Source organism: Etheostoma spectabile, chromosome 16 (genome assembly GCF_008692095.1).
Source record: "Etheostoma spectabile isolate EspeVRDwgs_2016 chromosome 16, UIUC_Espe_1.0, whole genome shotgun sequence".
NCBI lineage: Eukaryota > Metazoa > Chordata > Actinopteri > Perciformes > Percidae > Etheostoma > Etheostoma spectabile.
Window position 1 is genome coordinate 28,584,625 of NC_045748.1, and position 13,643 is coordinate 28,598,267.

At 44.5% G+C, this 13,643-nt stretch overlaps 1 protein-coding gene across 1 annotated transcript in view; it reads right to left on the minus strand.

Annotated features, from left to right (window-relative positions):
- Positions 1-13,643, minus strand: part of LOC116704592 (dystroglycan) — a 48,707-nt gene that overhangs the window by 14,265 nt on the left and 20,799 nt on the right. The window contains exon 2 of the mRNA XM_032540180.1: positions 9,874-10,566. Within this exon, the coding sequence (XP_032396071.1) occupies positions 9,874-10,239 (366 nt within the window). The 5' untranslated portion in view covers positions 10,240-10,566. The remainder of the gene's footprint in view (positions 1-9,873; positions 10,567-13,643) is intronic.

The following is a 13,643-nucleotide window of genomic DNA, read 5'->3' on the forward strand; positions in this document are numbered from 1 at the left end:
ACAACACACACACACACACACACAGACACACACACTGACAGACACACAGACACACAACACAGACAGACAGACAGACACACCACACACACACACAGACACACACACAAAGACAACACACACACACACACACACACACTGACAAACATACAGACACACACACACACAGACAGACAGACACACACACTCACACACACACACAGACAGACACACAAAGACACACACACACACACACACACACACACAGACAGACAGACACACACACACACAGACAGACAGACACACACACACACAGACAGACACACCCGGTATGTGACCATCTCTAATTCTGATTATTTATAGCGTCCCATTACAAGAGAAGTTATCTCAGGACACGTTATAGTTTACAGCAGCGATGAAAACAACCTGCCGTGATAGGCCGGTGTAACCAGCCAATCAGCACGCAGCGTCTAAATATACTCTGCTACTGTGACCTCCGCACGCCAAACATGGCTCGGCTGTCCGCGCCGGGGAGCCAATCAAACGCCGCGCTGCAGCTCCACTTCCTCCTGTTGGGCGACAACCAAGTATGCTGGAGGGGGGGGGGGGGGAGTCTGAAGCAGATTATTTAGTCTGCATTCATGTCCCAAGTTTGGGCCTCGTAAAGCCCCAAAAAGTCAACAACAACAAAGTCAACGACAACAAAGTCAATAACAACAAAGTTGGAAAGGTGGAAAAAAGCAAAAAACAGCAGAAAATGCAACAAAATTGTCTACAAAAGTTTTAAAAAAACGTTGGAAAAGTGACATAATTGTCTAGAAAAGCATCAAAAACGTCGGAAAAACTTTACTAAAACTGTACTAAAACTTTACAAAAGGTGCCTAAAGCATAAGAAAGTTAAAAAAAACACTGTAAAAAGGGACAGTTGTCTAGAAAAATGTTGAAAAAGCATCTAAACTGTTGAGAGGAACGCTGTAAAAAGTGACATAATGGTCAAAAAAGCATCAAAAACATTGAAAAAAGTGACAAAAACTTTACAAAAAGTGTCAAAAAAACAGTGGGAGTGTGTGTGTGTGTGTGTGTGTGTGTGGTGTGTGGTGTGTGGTGTGTGTGTGTTGTGTGTGTGTGTGGTGGTGGGGGGGGGGGGAGGTGTTTGGCTGTAATTATCTGTGCTAAAGGTCAAATGGAAATGACGCCCTGAAATCTAACCCTGACATGAAGGCATCACGGTGACACACAACACACACACACAACACACACACACCAACACACACCACACACAGAGACACACACCAAACACACAGGACAGAGACACACACACACACAGACACACACGCACACACACACACAGAGACCACACACACACAACAGAGGACACACACACACACACACACACAAAGAGATATACACACACACACACATGCGCACACGCACACACACACACACACACAGATAAACACACACACACGTACAGATACGCACACCCACACACACCCCCACACACCCACACAGACACACACACAAAGGTGTCATAAATTCAAAAAAGGAAATGACGCCCTGAAATCCGAGCCTGACATAAAGGCATCACGGTCTCACACACACACAACACACACACACACACACACACACACACACACACACACACACACACAACACACACACACCAAACACACTCCCCAAACACTTACTCAAGTAATTTAATTATTTGGATGAATACTTCTACTTTTACTCGAGTCATATTACTTTGAAGTAATAGTACTTTAACGTGAGTCACATAGTATAATTATGAATGATTTTGGGGAGTGTGTAATTATGAATGATTTTGGGGAGTGTGTAATTATGAATGATTTTTGGGAGTGTGTAATTATGAATGATTTTTGGGAGTGTGTAGTTTGGGCGGATGGCCGCATGTTTAATTACATAGCAACACGACCAGGAAGCTGCTACTGCTACGGTGACTCATAGGTTCTGGGGGGGGGGTGTCTCTCTCTTTGTCTGTCTGTGTGTGTGTGTGTGTGTGTGTGTGTCTCTGTGTGTGTCTGTATGTGTGTGTCTGTCTCTCTTTCTGTGTATGTGTGTGTGTCTCTGTGTTTGTGTGTCTATGTGCGTGTGTGTCTTTCTCTTTGTTTGTGTCTGTGTGTGTGTGTCTGTGTGTGTGTGTCTGTGTGTGTGTCTGTGTGTCGTGTCTGTGTGTGTGTGTGTGTGTGTCTGTCTCTCTTTCTGTGTGTGTGTGTGTGTCTCTGTGTGTATGTGTCTCTGTATGTGTGTGTTTGTGTGTGCGTGTTTGTGTGTCTCTCTATGTGTGTGTGTGTAACATATGTTGAAAACTTCTCTGCAGATAAAAGAAGAAAAAGAGAGAGAGAGAGCGAGAGACATAAGAAAGCAGAGGAGGAGAGAAAGTGAGAACGGCCTGTTACAACAGCTACTGTCTCCATTCATCAACAGGTAGTCTCACACACACACACAAACACACACACACACACACACACACACTACACACAAACTCTATCTTGAGGGGACGTCATTGACTAAGCTTTCCCCTAACCTTTACCCTAACATCAAATAAACCAAAACCTTTACCCTACCCCCCCTAACACCAAAACCACACACACACACACACACACAACCACCACACACACACACACCAACACACATCACACACACAATTATGTGTGAGTAATTAGCTGTGAGTATCTTGTTTTTAATCTGCATGAATACACAATCAAATATCCACAACGAATATGCAACATATGCTTTGGGCAAAAATGGAAAAAAATACAGAATATCCTCAATATTGTTCTCGAATGTAAACACACAGACCCAAAACACACACCACACCACACACACCCCACAGACAAACACAGACACACAACACACACACACAAAAACCACACACAACACACACACACACACACCACACGCACACAGACACACACACACAGACACACACACACACACACACACAAGACACACACACACAACACACACAGAGACAAAACACACACACAGAGACACACACACCAAACACCACACAGAGACACAGACACACACACAGACAGAGACACAGACCACACACACGCACACAGAAAAAAAACCCCACACACAGACAGAGCACAGACACACCACCAGACACACACACACACGGGACACCCACACAGACACACACACAGAGACACAGACACACACACAGAGACACAGACCACAACACACAGACAGAGACACAGACACACACACAGATAAACACACAAAACACACACACCACACACACACACACAGAGACACAGACACACACACACACACCACACACACAACACACACACAGAAAACAAGACACACAGACAACACACACACACACACACAGACAAAACACACACACACACACAACAGACACACACACACACACCAGAGACACAGACACAAGACACACACACACACACCACACAAAACACACAACACAGGTGAGCAGCGTCAGAGCGCTGCAGACCTCTCACACCCGACCAGCTTCATAAGAAAAGGCCCAATCAAATTTGATTTGGCCTTTCGTCCACAACCTTGAGTCCAGACCTTACGAATACCTGACGGGGGGGGAAAAGGGGGGGGGGGGATGGAAAGGGGGGGGGGATGAAGGGGAAAGGGTTGAAATGTGTAATGGTGGAAGGAGCAAGAGTGCAGAGGAAGGGGAATTAGAAACGGACAGGAAGTCCTGAGCTGAGAGTCCAGGAGTCATAGACAGTGAAGGAAATGGACCAGCAGACCGGGGGGGGGGGGGGGGGGGGGTCTCCTCTCTAAGCGTAGCTCCCGTGGCGCCATTTTAATGCTACGAAGCCTAACTTGCCGTTAGCATCCCATTGACTCCCATTCATTTTGTTAGCATCCCATTGACTCCCATTCATTTTGTTAGCATCCCATTGACTCCCATTCATTTTGTTAGCATCCCATTGACTCCCATTCATTTTGTTAGCATCCCTTTGACTCCCATTCATTTTGTTAGCATCCCATTGACTCCCATTCATTTTGTTAGCATCCCTTTGACTCCCATTCATTTTGTTAGCATCCCATTGACTCCCATTCATTTTGTTAGCATCCCATTGACTCCCATTCATTTTAGCGCCACTTTGACAGAGAATAACTTTATACGTGATGCGTTTAAAGACTCTATTTTTCCGTTTTTTATTTAGAAAGAAACACAACAATATATAAATGGTTAATGTTAACTAGCATGTTAGATAGCAGTAATTAGCCTGTTCCTATGTTAATGTTAACTAGCATGTTAGATAGCAGTAATTAGCCTGTGTCTATATTAATGTTAACTAGCATGTTAGTTAGCAGGAATTAGCCTGTGCCTATGTTAATGTTAACTAGCATGTTAGTTAGCAGTAATTAGCCTGTGCCTATATTAATGTTAACTAGCATGTTAGTTAGCAGTAATTAGCCTGTGCCTATGTTAATGTTAACTAGCATGTTAGATAGCAGTAATTAGCCTGTACCCATTCCTTTAAGGCCCTCCACGAGCTCGGGATAAGCCCGACAGCTGACCCGCAGTCAGCCGAGCCCCCCCCCCCGCCAGTCAGCTGTTAAACTGCATAACAACATTAAGATTAATGAAAAATTCATCCCCAGAATTAAATCTACCGTAAAGCACCAAATAAAGTCTGTACGTCTTATAAATGGCATGAAGACGTCTTTGAATCCTTCCCCTGTTTCTGTGATGGAGCCAAGCCGCCGCCGTGCATGTGCAGGTTTATTTTGGGCGGGGGGGGGTGAAGGGGGGTGGGGTGGGGGTGAATGGGGGGGGGGGGGTGCAAGGAAAATATTTTCATGCTGCTCTTTCATGCTGCCGGGGGAACTTGATTGATATGATCTGATGTGATTTGACAGGGGGCGAAAGAAAGGAGCGAGGGAGGAGTGGGTGTGGAGGGAGAGATAGGACTTAAAAGGAAAAGGGTGGAGGAAAGAGGGTGGGGGAGGGGGGGGGGGCAATAGGATATGAAAAGCTGGAATGTGATGGACGGAGATAAAGGGGGAGGAGAGAAGATAGGGGGGCTTAAAAAGTGAACTGGAGGATGGAGGAAGGGAGAGGAGACGGCATTAAAGGGTAACTTTATTTATATATTTTTATCCACCTGGACCCCTATTTGCGGATGTTTTTGTTATTTTTTTTGGGCTGTATGACGGACGGGAGCAACGGTCTTTTGATTTTGGTCCAGCGTGAAGCAAGAAAACAAGCTGTAATGTAAACCTACAGGACAGATGTTCAGCTAAAAAGTCAGATTATTATTCCAAGTGTGAGACAACATTATGGGATGGATCCCTACAGAGATAGACCTGCTAGTTAAAGAGCAAGATCCTTTTAGTTTAACATGAAACAGAAATCACCATCACCAAACCCACCAGACTCCATGTAAATAATCACTACTTTTAGTGTGTATAGAGCAGCATATCTCCACCAGACTCCATGTAAATAATCACTACTTTATAGTCGTAAACACACTATTCACACAGTGGACAGAAATCAATAAAAACTATTAAAGCGTTTGGTCATCTATTCCAGTTCCAACTCCCATTGGTGGTTGAATAACCACTTTTAACCCATTTCGTGGAATAATGCTGCATCAAATACACGCTAAAATAGTGATTATTACACATGGGTCTGGTGCATTGTTGTCTTACACGTAAACAAGTATCTTTACATGGAGTCTGGTGGAATAGCTGCTTAATTACGCAAAAGTGGATTTACATGGGTTGGTGGAGATATGTGCTCTATACATGCTAAAAGTAGTGATTATTACATGGGAGTCTGGTGGAGATATGCTGCTCTATACACGCTAAAAGTAGTGATTATTACATGGAGTCTGGTGGAGAATGTGCTCTATCACCTAAAAGTAGTGATATTTACATGGAGTCTGGTGGAGATATGTTGCTCTATACACACTAAAAGTAGTGATTATTTACATGGAGTCTGGTGCAGACATGCTGCTCTATACATCGCTAAAAGTAGTGATTATTTACATGGAGTCTGGTGGAGATATGCTGCTCCATACACGCTAAAAGTAGTGATTATTTACATGGAGTCTCGTGGAGATATGCTGTCTATACATGCTAAAAGTAGTGATTATTTACATGGAGTTGGTGGAGATATGCTGCTCTATACACGCTAAAAGTAGTGATATTACATGGAGTCTGGTGGAGAAATGCTGCTCTATACACGCTAAAAGTAGTGATTATTTACATGGAGTCTGGTGGAGATATGCTGCTCTATACACGCTAAAAGTAGTGATTATTTACATGGAGTCTGGTGGGTTTGGTGATGGTGATGTCGGGGCTGTTTCATGTTAAACTAAAAGGATCTTACTGTTTAACTAAAAGGTGTATCTCTGTAGGGATCCATCCCATAATGTTGACACACACTTAGAATAATAATCTGAGTCTGTCAGCAGCAACAACACAACCTTCAGTGGACGCTGACTGATGCTGAACATCTGTCCTGTAGAGTTGCATTACAGCCCAAAAAACTGGGGCTAGTTTTAAAGACAGTTTTTCACATGAGTCACTTGGACATCAAAACATGGGAAGATAGGGTCCAGGATAAACCAATGAAATCACTACACCCTTTAACGGTGTAATGAAGACAAACGGGGAAGAAAGAGGGGATGGATGGACAGCAAGGTAAGAGAGAGACGAATGGTTAGAGATGGAGAGGATGCGATGAAGACGAGGTGCAGAGAGGAAGGAGAGATGAAGAGGAAGTGTTCAATATTAAAGGTTTAGCCTTAAGGAGAGAGAAGGAAAGTGTCTGGAACAAAAGGGGGAGGGGGTGGAGGGAAAGAGGTGGAGAAGGATGAGCTGAAGTGTTCTAGCTGGAGGTATTTTAAAAAGGGAGGAGAGGGAGATAACTGCCACTAAAGGAGGAGGATGGAGGATGAGGATGAATAGTCGAGAGAGGGAAGAAACAGCAGATAGAGGAGAGAGGGGGGGGGAGGGTAATGCTCCTAAAGCCTCCCATTCAGATATGAGGCTCCATATATTAGAGGAAATTGGCCATTGTGGGAAATACAGCGCAATTAAAAAAGGGCAAATTGCCCCGGATGGCGTTGAGTGGATGCGTCGCCTCGGGGCAGATTCCTGAGCAATGGCCCTCCGTCGCATTTCAGGGACATATCATTTTTAGGGAAACTGCTCCTTTATGAGAGTTCCCAGAGTTCATCTGGAGTCAACACACCGGCTGAGGGTGGAGGACCCGCACCCCGACCCCAACAACACCCCCCCCCCCCCACCCCCCAAACACTCGTTCATCCACCTGTGGCTGCACGTTCATGTATGTAAAGGTGTCATCGGCATACACTGTAAAGATGGTGGACTACGCGTGAGACAGGGTCAAAAATGGACAAAAAAGGGACATTTTCGTCTGTTTTTCAGACTTTTTGTTAGTTTTCACTAATTTTTCTCAATATAGAAACTTTGAAAATGGGTCAAATTTAATTTTATGTATGTGTGTATATGAGTGTGATATATGTGTGTATATGTGTGATATGTGTGATTATGTGTGTATATGTGTGATATATGGTGTATAGTGTGTATATGGTGGGTTTAGGTGATATGGAGTAATGTCCACTAAGGGACATATATTGTGTGTAGGTGTGATATGTGTGTAAGTGAGATAGTGTGACATTGTGGTAGTGGTAATGTGTGAACGGGTGATGTGGTATATGTTGACCCATAGGATATGTGGATATATTAGAGGAATGTGTCATATGTGGAATTGTGGGCCATATTAAAAAGGTGTTTGGGGATGGTTGGTGAATTGTGATAGCGGTTGGACAATGTGGGGTAAGGTGTGATTATGGGACATATAAGTGTGATATGTTTCTATTGTGTGTTCAGGTTTATTGTGTGATATTAAATGTGTTATATGTTGGATATTTGACCATAAGTGGTAATGATACATGTGTTATTATGGTGTGTATGTGTGTATATGTGTGTAATATGTGGTGTATGTGTATATGTTATATGGTGTGTATAGTGTGTGTATAGTGTGTTAAATATGTGTGATATAAGTGTGATATTGTGTGTATTGTGTATATGTTGTGTATGTGTGTATGTGGAAAATTGTGTATATGTGTGATATGTGTGATATGGGTATATGTGTTTTAAAATGTGGTATAGTGTGTAATAGGTGTGTAATGTGTGTATATGTGTGATATGTGTGTATATGTGTGATATATGTGTATGTGGTATATGTGGTGTAGTGGTATATATGTGTGTATATGTGTGTGTATATGTGTGTATCTATGTGTGTATATGTGTGTATGGTGTATGTGTGTATATGTGTGATATGTGTGTATATGTGTGTATATGTGTGTATATGTGTGTATAGTGTGTAATGTGTGTATATGTGTATATGTGTGTATATGGTGTATATGTGTGTATATGTGTGCTATGTGTATAGTGTGTATATGTGTGTATATGTGTGTTATAGTGGTTTTTAATATGTGATAGGGTGTGTTAGTATGTGTGATATGGTGTGTATATGTGTGTATATGTGTGTTATGTGTGACATAAGTGTGTATATGTGTGTATATGTGTGTATATGTGTATATGTGGTATTATGTGTGTATAGTGTGTATATGTGGTATGGTGATATAAGGTGTTATATGTGTGTAAGTGTTGTATATGTGTATAAAGGTTTGTGTATATGTTGTGTATATGTGTGTATATGTGTTTTATATGTGTGATATGTGTATATGTGTAAGTTTGTTATGTGTAATGTGTGAATGTTGTGTTATATGTGTGTATATGTGTGTATATGGTGTGTATATGTGGGGATATGTGTATATGTGTTAGTGTGACATAAGTGTGTATATGTGTGTATATGTGTGTATATGTGTATATGTGTGTATGTGTGTATGTGTGATATGGTGTATATGTGTGTGTATATGTGTGATAGTGTGTATATGTGTGTATATGGGGTATATGTGTGATATGTGTGTATATGTGTGTATATGTGGTGTATATGTGGAATATGTGTGTATATGTGTGTATTGTGGTTGTGTGTATTGGGGTTTATTGTGTGATATGTGTGTATATGTGTCTATTGTGATGTGGTGTTTATAGGTGTATATGTGTGGTATATGTGTGTATATGTGTGTATATGTGTATATGTAAGTGTATATGTGTGTAATAAGTGTGTATATGTGTGTAATATGTGTGTATATGTGTGTATATGTGTGTATATGTGTGATATAAGTGGGGTTATGTGTGTATAGTGTGTTATGTGTGTATATGTGTGTTATGTGTGTATAAGTGTGTAATGTGTGATAGTGTGTATATGTGGGTGTATATGTGTGTTATGTGTGTATAAGTGTGTCTATGTGTGTATAAGTGTGTATATGTGTGATCTATGTGTGTATATGTGTGTATATGTGGGGATATGTGGTGGATATGTGTGTTATATGTGTGATATAGTGTGTAAAATTGGTGTGTATAGTTTTGGTATATGTGGTGTATAGTGTGAATTGTGTGTATATGTGTGTATATGTGTGTATATGTGTGTATATGTGTGACATAAGTGTGTATAAGTGTGTATATGTGTGTATTTCCTTCGGGATGAATAAAGTACAGATACACATACCTATGTAAAATGCTCATATTTCATATATAGACATTTATTAAAGGGACAGATTTGACCCGAGGACAACGGGAGGACAACAAGAGGACAACAGGAGGACAACATGGAGGGGGTTAAAGCCTCCCTCTCCTCCTCTGAGATGTCCTGCACCCCCCCTCCCCCCCCACTCCCCCCCCATCTATCTGTGAAGTCTCTCCAAATAACTGTTGTTATGAATTGATTTTATAAATAAAAGTAAATTGAATTAATAAGGACGGGGAGCTGGGACTCACCTTGACGATGTCCCCCAGGTAAACGTCCTCCATCTTGTTTGGCACCGTCATCTGGAAGATCCGCCCCACTACCGCCGAGGAGTCTGGGAAGGCGGTGGGGGGGGGGGCGGCGGCGGCGGCCATGTTCTGCTGAGTCATCGCGGCGTCCTCCAGCGCGCGGATCCGCTCCGTCACTTCCTGGAAGTCGTCGAGCAGCGACGAGTGCATGGAGGCCTCCAGCTCGCCCCCCCGCTCCCCCCCCACCGGGGAGAGCCGGCACGCCACGGCCACGAGCAAGACCAGGACCAAGCCCCTAGTCCTGGGGGGGCTCGGGTCCGGGCCCCCCATCGGCCCGGCGGAGCCGCCCAGAATCAGATCTCCGTGCATTCTTCTTCGTCCTTTTCTTGCGCGTCAACGACGCGGGAAGCAAAATAAAAAAAGGGAGGATGTCCGAGGTGGAAGGGGGTGGGGGGGGGGACTCAGGGGGGGGCATGCACCCACAACAAATCCAAAGCAAATCCCAAATCTCCGTCCCTCCGGGCTGGAATCTTCCCTCCTTCTCTTTTGTCCTCTTCTCCCCCCTCTCTCTCTGTCTTTTGGCTTTATTCCTCCTCCTCCATTCCCCCCCCCTCGGTCTGTTGCCCCCCCCCTCGGCCTGTTGCCCCCCCCCTCAGAGGGTTGGGAGTCCCATTGTGAGCCGAGCTCCTCTGAGATCTGCGAGGAGACAAAGACAAACGGTTAGTTACGGAGACGAGAAAACATCCATCTTCTTAACAGCAGGACCAGGAGAGAGAGAGAGAGTGTGTGTGTGTGTGTGTGGGTGGGGTGTGTAGAGGTGGTGGTGCGTTATGTGTGTGGTGTGTGTGTGTGCGTGTGAGTGTGTCGGTGTGTATGTGTGTGGTGTTGTGTGTGTGTGGTGTGTGTGTGTGTGAGTGTGTGTGTGTGTGTCTGTAGTGTGTTGTGTGGTCTGTATTAGTGGTGTGTGTGTGTGTGGGGTGTCTGTATCTTGTGTGAGTGTGTGTGTGTGTTGTGTGTTGCGTGTGTAGTGTGTGTGTGTTCGTGTAAAGTGCTGTGTGTGTTGTGTGTGTGGTGTGTGTTTGTGTGCGTCTCTGTATCTATGTGTGAGTGTGAGGTGTGTGTTGTGTGTTTGCGTGTGTGTGTGGTGTGTGTGTGCGTGTGTAGGAATCCTAATGTGTAAAGTAACTAGTAACTAAATCTGTCAGATGAGTAAAAAGTAGAAAATTTTTCTTTGAAAAAGTGCAGGTAAAGTAACATGAAAAAGAGAGAGAGGAGAAGACCAGGGAGCTCCAGGGAAAGTGAAGCCATAGTTTTAAGAAAATATCAGATTCTCCACACCGCTTGTAAAATTACCCCCCCCCCCGGGCACTTTTAATGATTTCATTTATCCTACTTACTTAAGTATACAGTTTTGGTATTTTTATTTTAAAAATATTTTTTTAAAGTACTTTTTACTCTGCACATTTCAAAGGAATATTCTCTTTTTAAATGGGAAGATTTATTAATTTTTTAAATTAGGTTCCTACACCGCCACACACCACACAAAAACCCCAAAAAGACAACACAAACACCGCACACCACACAAAGACAAGGGAGGGGAAAAGTAGAGGGAATAGGGCTTTAACCAACAAGGCTAAACCAGCACATTTTTTTGGGGGGAATGAAATGTCCTTCTATTGGTGTGGTGTGGGTTGTGTGTGTGTGGTGTGGGTTTTGGGGTGTGTGTTGTGTGTGGTTGGTGTGCTGTGGGTCTGTGTTTGGGGGTGGTGTGTCTGTGGTGTGTGTGTTCTGGTGTGCTGTTGTGTTGTGTGTGTGGTTGTGGTGTGAAGGGGGGAAACAGGGGTTGTTATTCATGGTTTTTCATGAAGAGGGGTCCCCTCCTGGTCTTGTGGTGGGTGTTGTGGTGGTGTGGGTGTGTAGTGTTTGTCTGGGTGTGTGTGTGTGTTATGCTGGGTTATGTGTGGGGTGTGTTTGTGTTGGTGTGTGTGTGTTGGGTTGTGTCTTTTAAGGAAAGAGATAGAAAGCAGAAGAAATAAAAGAGAAGGAAAATGCCCCCCCCCCCTCGTTGGGGAGAAAGTGAAATAACGGAGGGGAACCCCCCGGGAACAACCCCCCCCCCCCCCCCCCCCCACCTCTTGTCGTGTAACGGGCCCCAACGGTGGATTTTAAACTCGATGCGCCGCGTGTGTTTAGCTTCCGTCCCCCTCCCCAGCCCCGCCCCCTTTTCCCCAGGTCGGAACCTTCAAAATAAAACTGCGCTGGGGGTGTGGTGTGTGTGTGTGTGGTTTTGTGTTTCTTGGTTTTTGGGGTGTGTGAGTGTTGTGTGTGTTGGTGTGTGTTGGTGCTCGGCTGAAACTAGTTCAGGTTGCCTTTGGGGCCCTTTGTTCCTAAAAAAACATAAGGATGTCAGGGGTGTGTGTGTGTGTGTCTTTGGGGTGTGGGGTGTGTGTGTTTTTTGTGTGTGGGGGTGTGCCCCTTTTTGGGGTTTTGTGGTGGCTTGTGTGGGGGTTGGTGGTTTTTCTTTTTTGGTGGGGGTGTGTTGTGTGTGGTTTCTGTGGTTGTGGTGTTGTGTGTGTGGTGTGTGGGTTTTTGTGGTGTGTGTGTGTGTGGGGTGTGTGGGTCTCTTGTGTGTGTTTTTGTGGGTCTTCTTTGTGTGTGTGTGTGGTGTTGGGGGTTTTTTGTGGTTTTGGTGTTTGTGTGTGGTGTTGTGTGTGTTCTTTTGTTGGGGTGTTTTTGGGGTGTGTGGTTTTTGGCCAATCACAGGAAGGACGCCTGAGAACACCATCCGCCAATACAGGGAAAACTTCCCAAAAAAGCCACTCGGCGTCCCAAAAACCCGGACAGGGTCTCCAATGGTGTCCAACCCCCCGAACTTTCCCCGGGCCTTTGTGTCCCCCGTTTCTCTTTTATTTCCGTCCCCCAAAGTCTCAGTGAGCCTCTATTATTTTAACCCGGGAAGGGGCCCCGAGACGGGAGACGGGGGGGGGGGGATAACGGTCTATTCCAAGGCACTGCCAAATGACAGTGACACCCACGCCCCCCACCCCGACTGGGGGCAGAGCCTCCCCCAACCCCCCTGGCTCAACCGGGGCCTTCAACAAATTCCCTATCAAAATGAGTTCCCCCCTTTTCCCAAATCTTTTTTCTTTTTTAGGGTTTCCCTCCACTGAACAGACATTAACGTCCAGGTACGGACAACTCCTGAGATGGGGAAACAGGGGCCCGATGTTTGCTGCGTTTCGCGGACGATCGGAGACGTAAAGTACCGAGAAAAGACCTTCTCAAAGTGTCATTTACTTCCTTGCGCTTGCTGTCTGCTCTGTAAATAATATCTGAAATCTCCAGTTATCTCCTTCAGATTTCACAGCGACGCTACTGGATGTGATTGGTGAGGATGTTCCCAGATTAAAGGGGTACGTATACCAGAAATAAAGCCGGACGTTCTCTAAGGGTTTACTGGTGAAGTTACCAGAAAAACTGAAGATGTCCTCTGAAATTAAAGTGGTGCATTTACGAGAAAGAAAAGACATTTTCAAGAAGATATTCTGAGATTTAAAGCGGATATTTGAACTCAACTGGCGATAGTCAACCAACACACCTTCAGACGTCCTCCCACCAACCACCAACACCACACAACACACACACCACAACACCACAACACACACACAGATACTACTGATTGACTCATTCTCCTGCTTATAACCTCTTTTGGACCGTCTGTTAACAGAAAACAGCGCTGAAGTCGCTAGCGCTAATCCCACAAGAAATCCTGT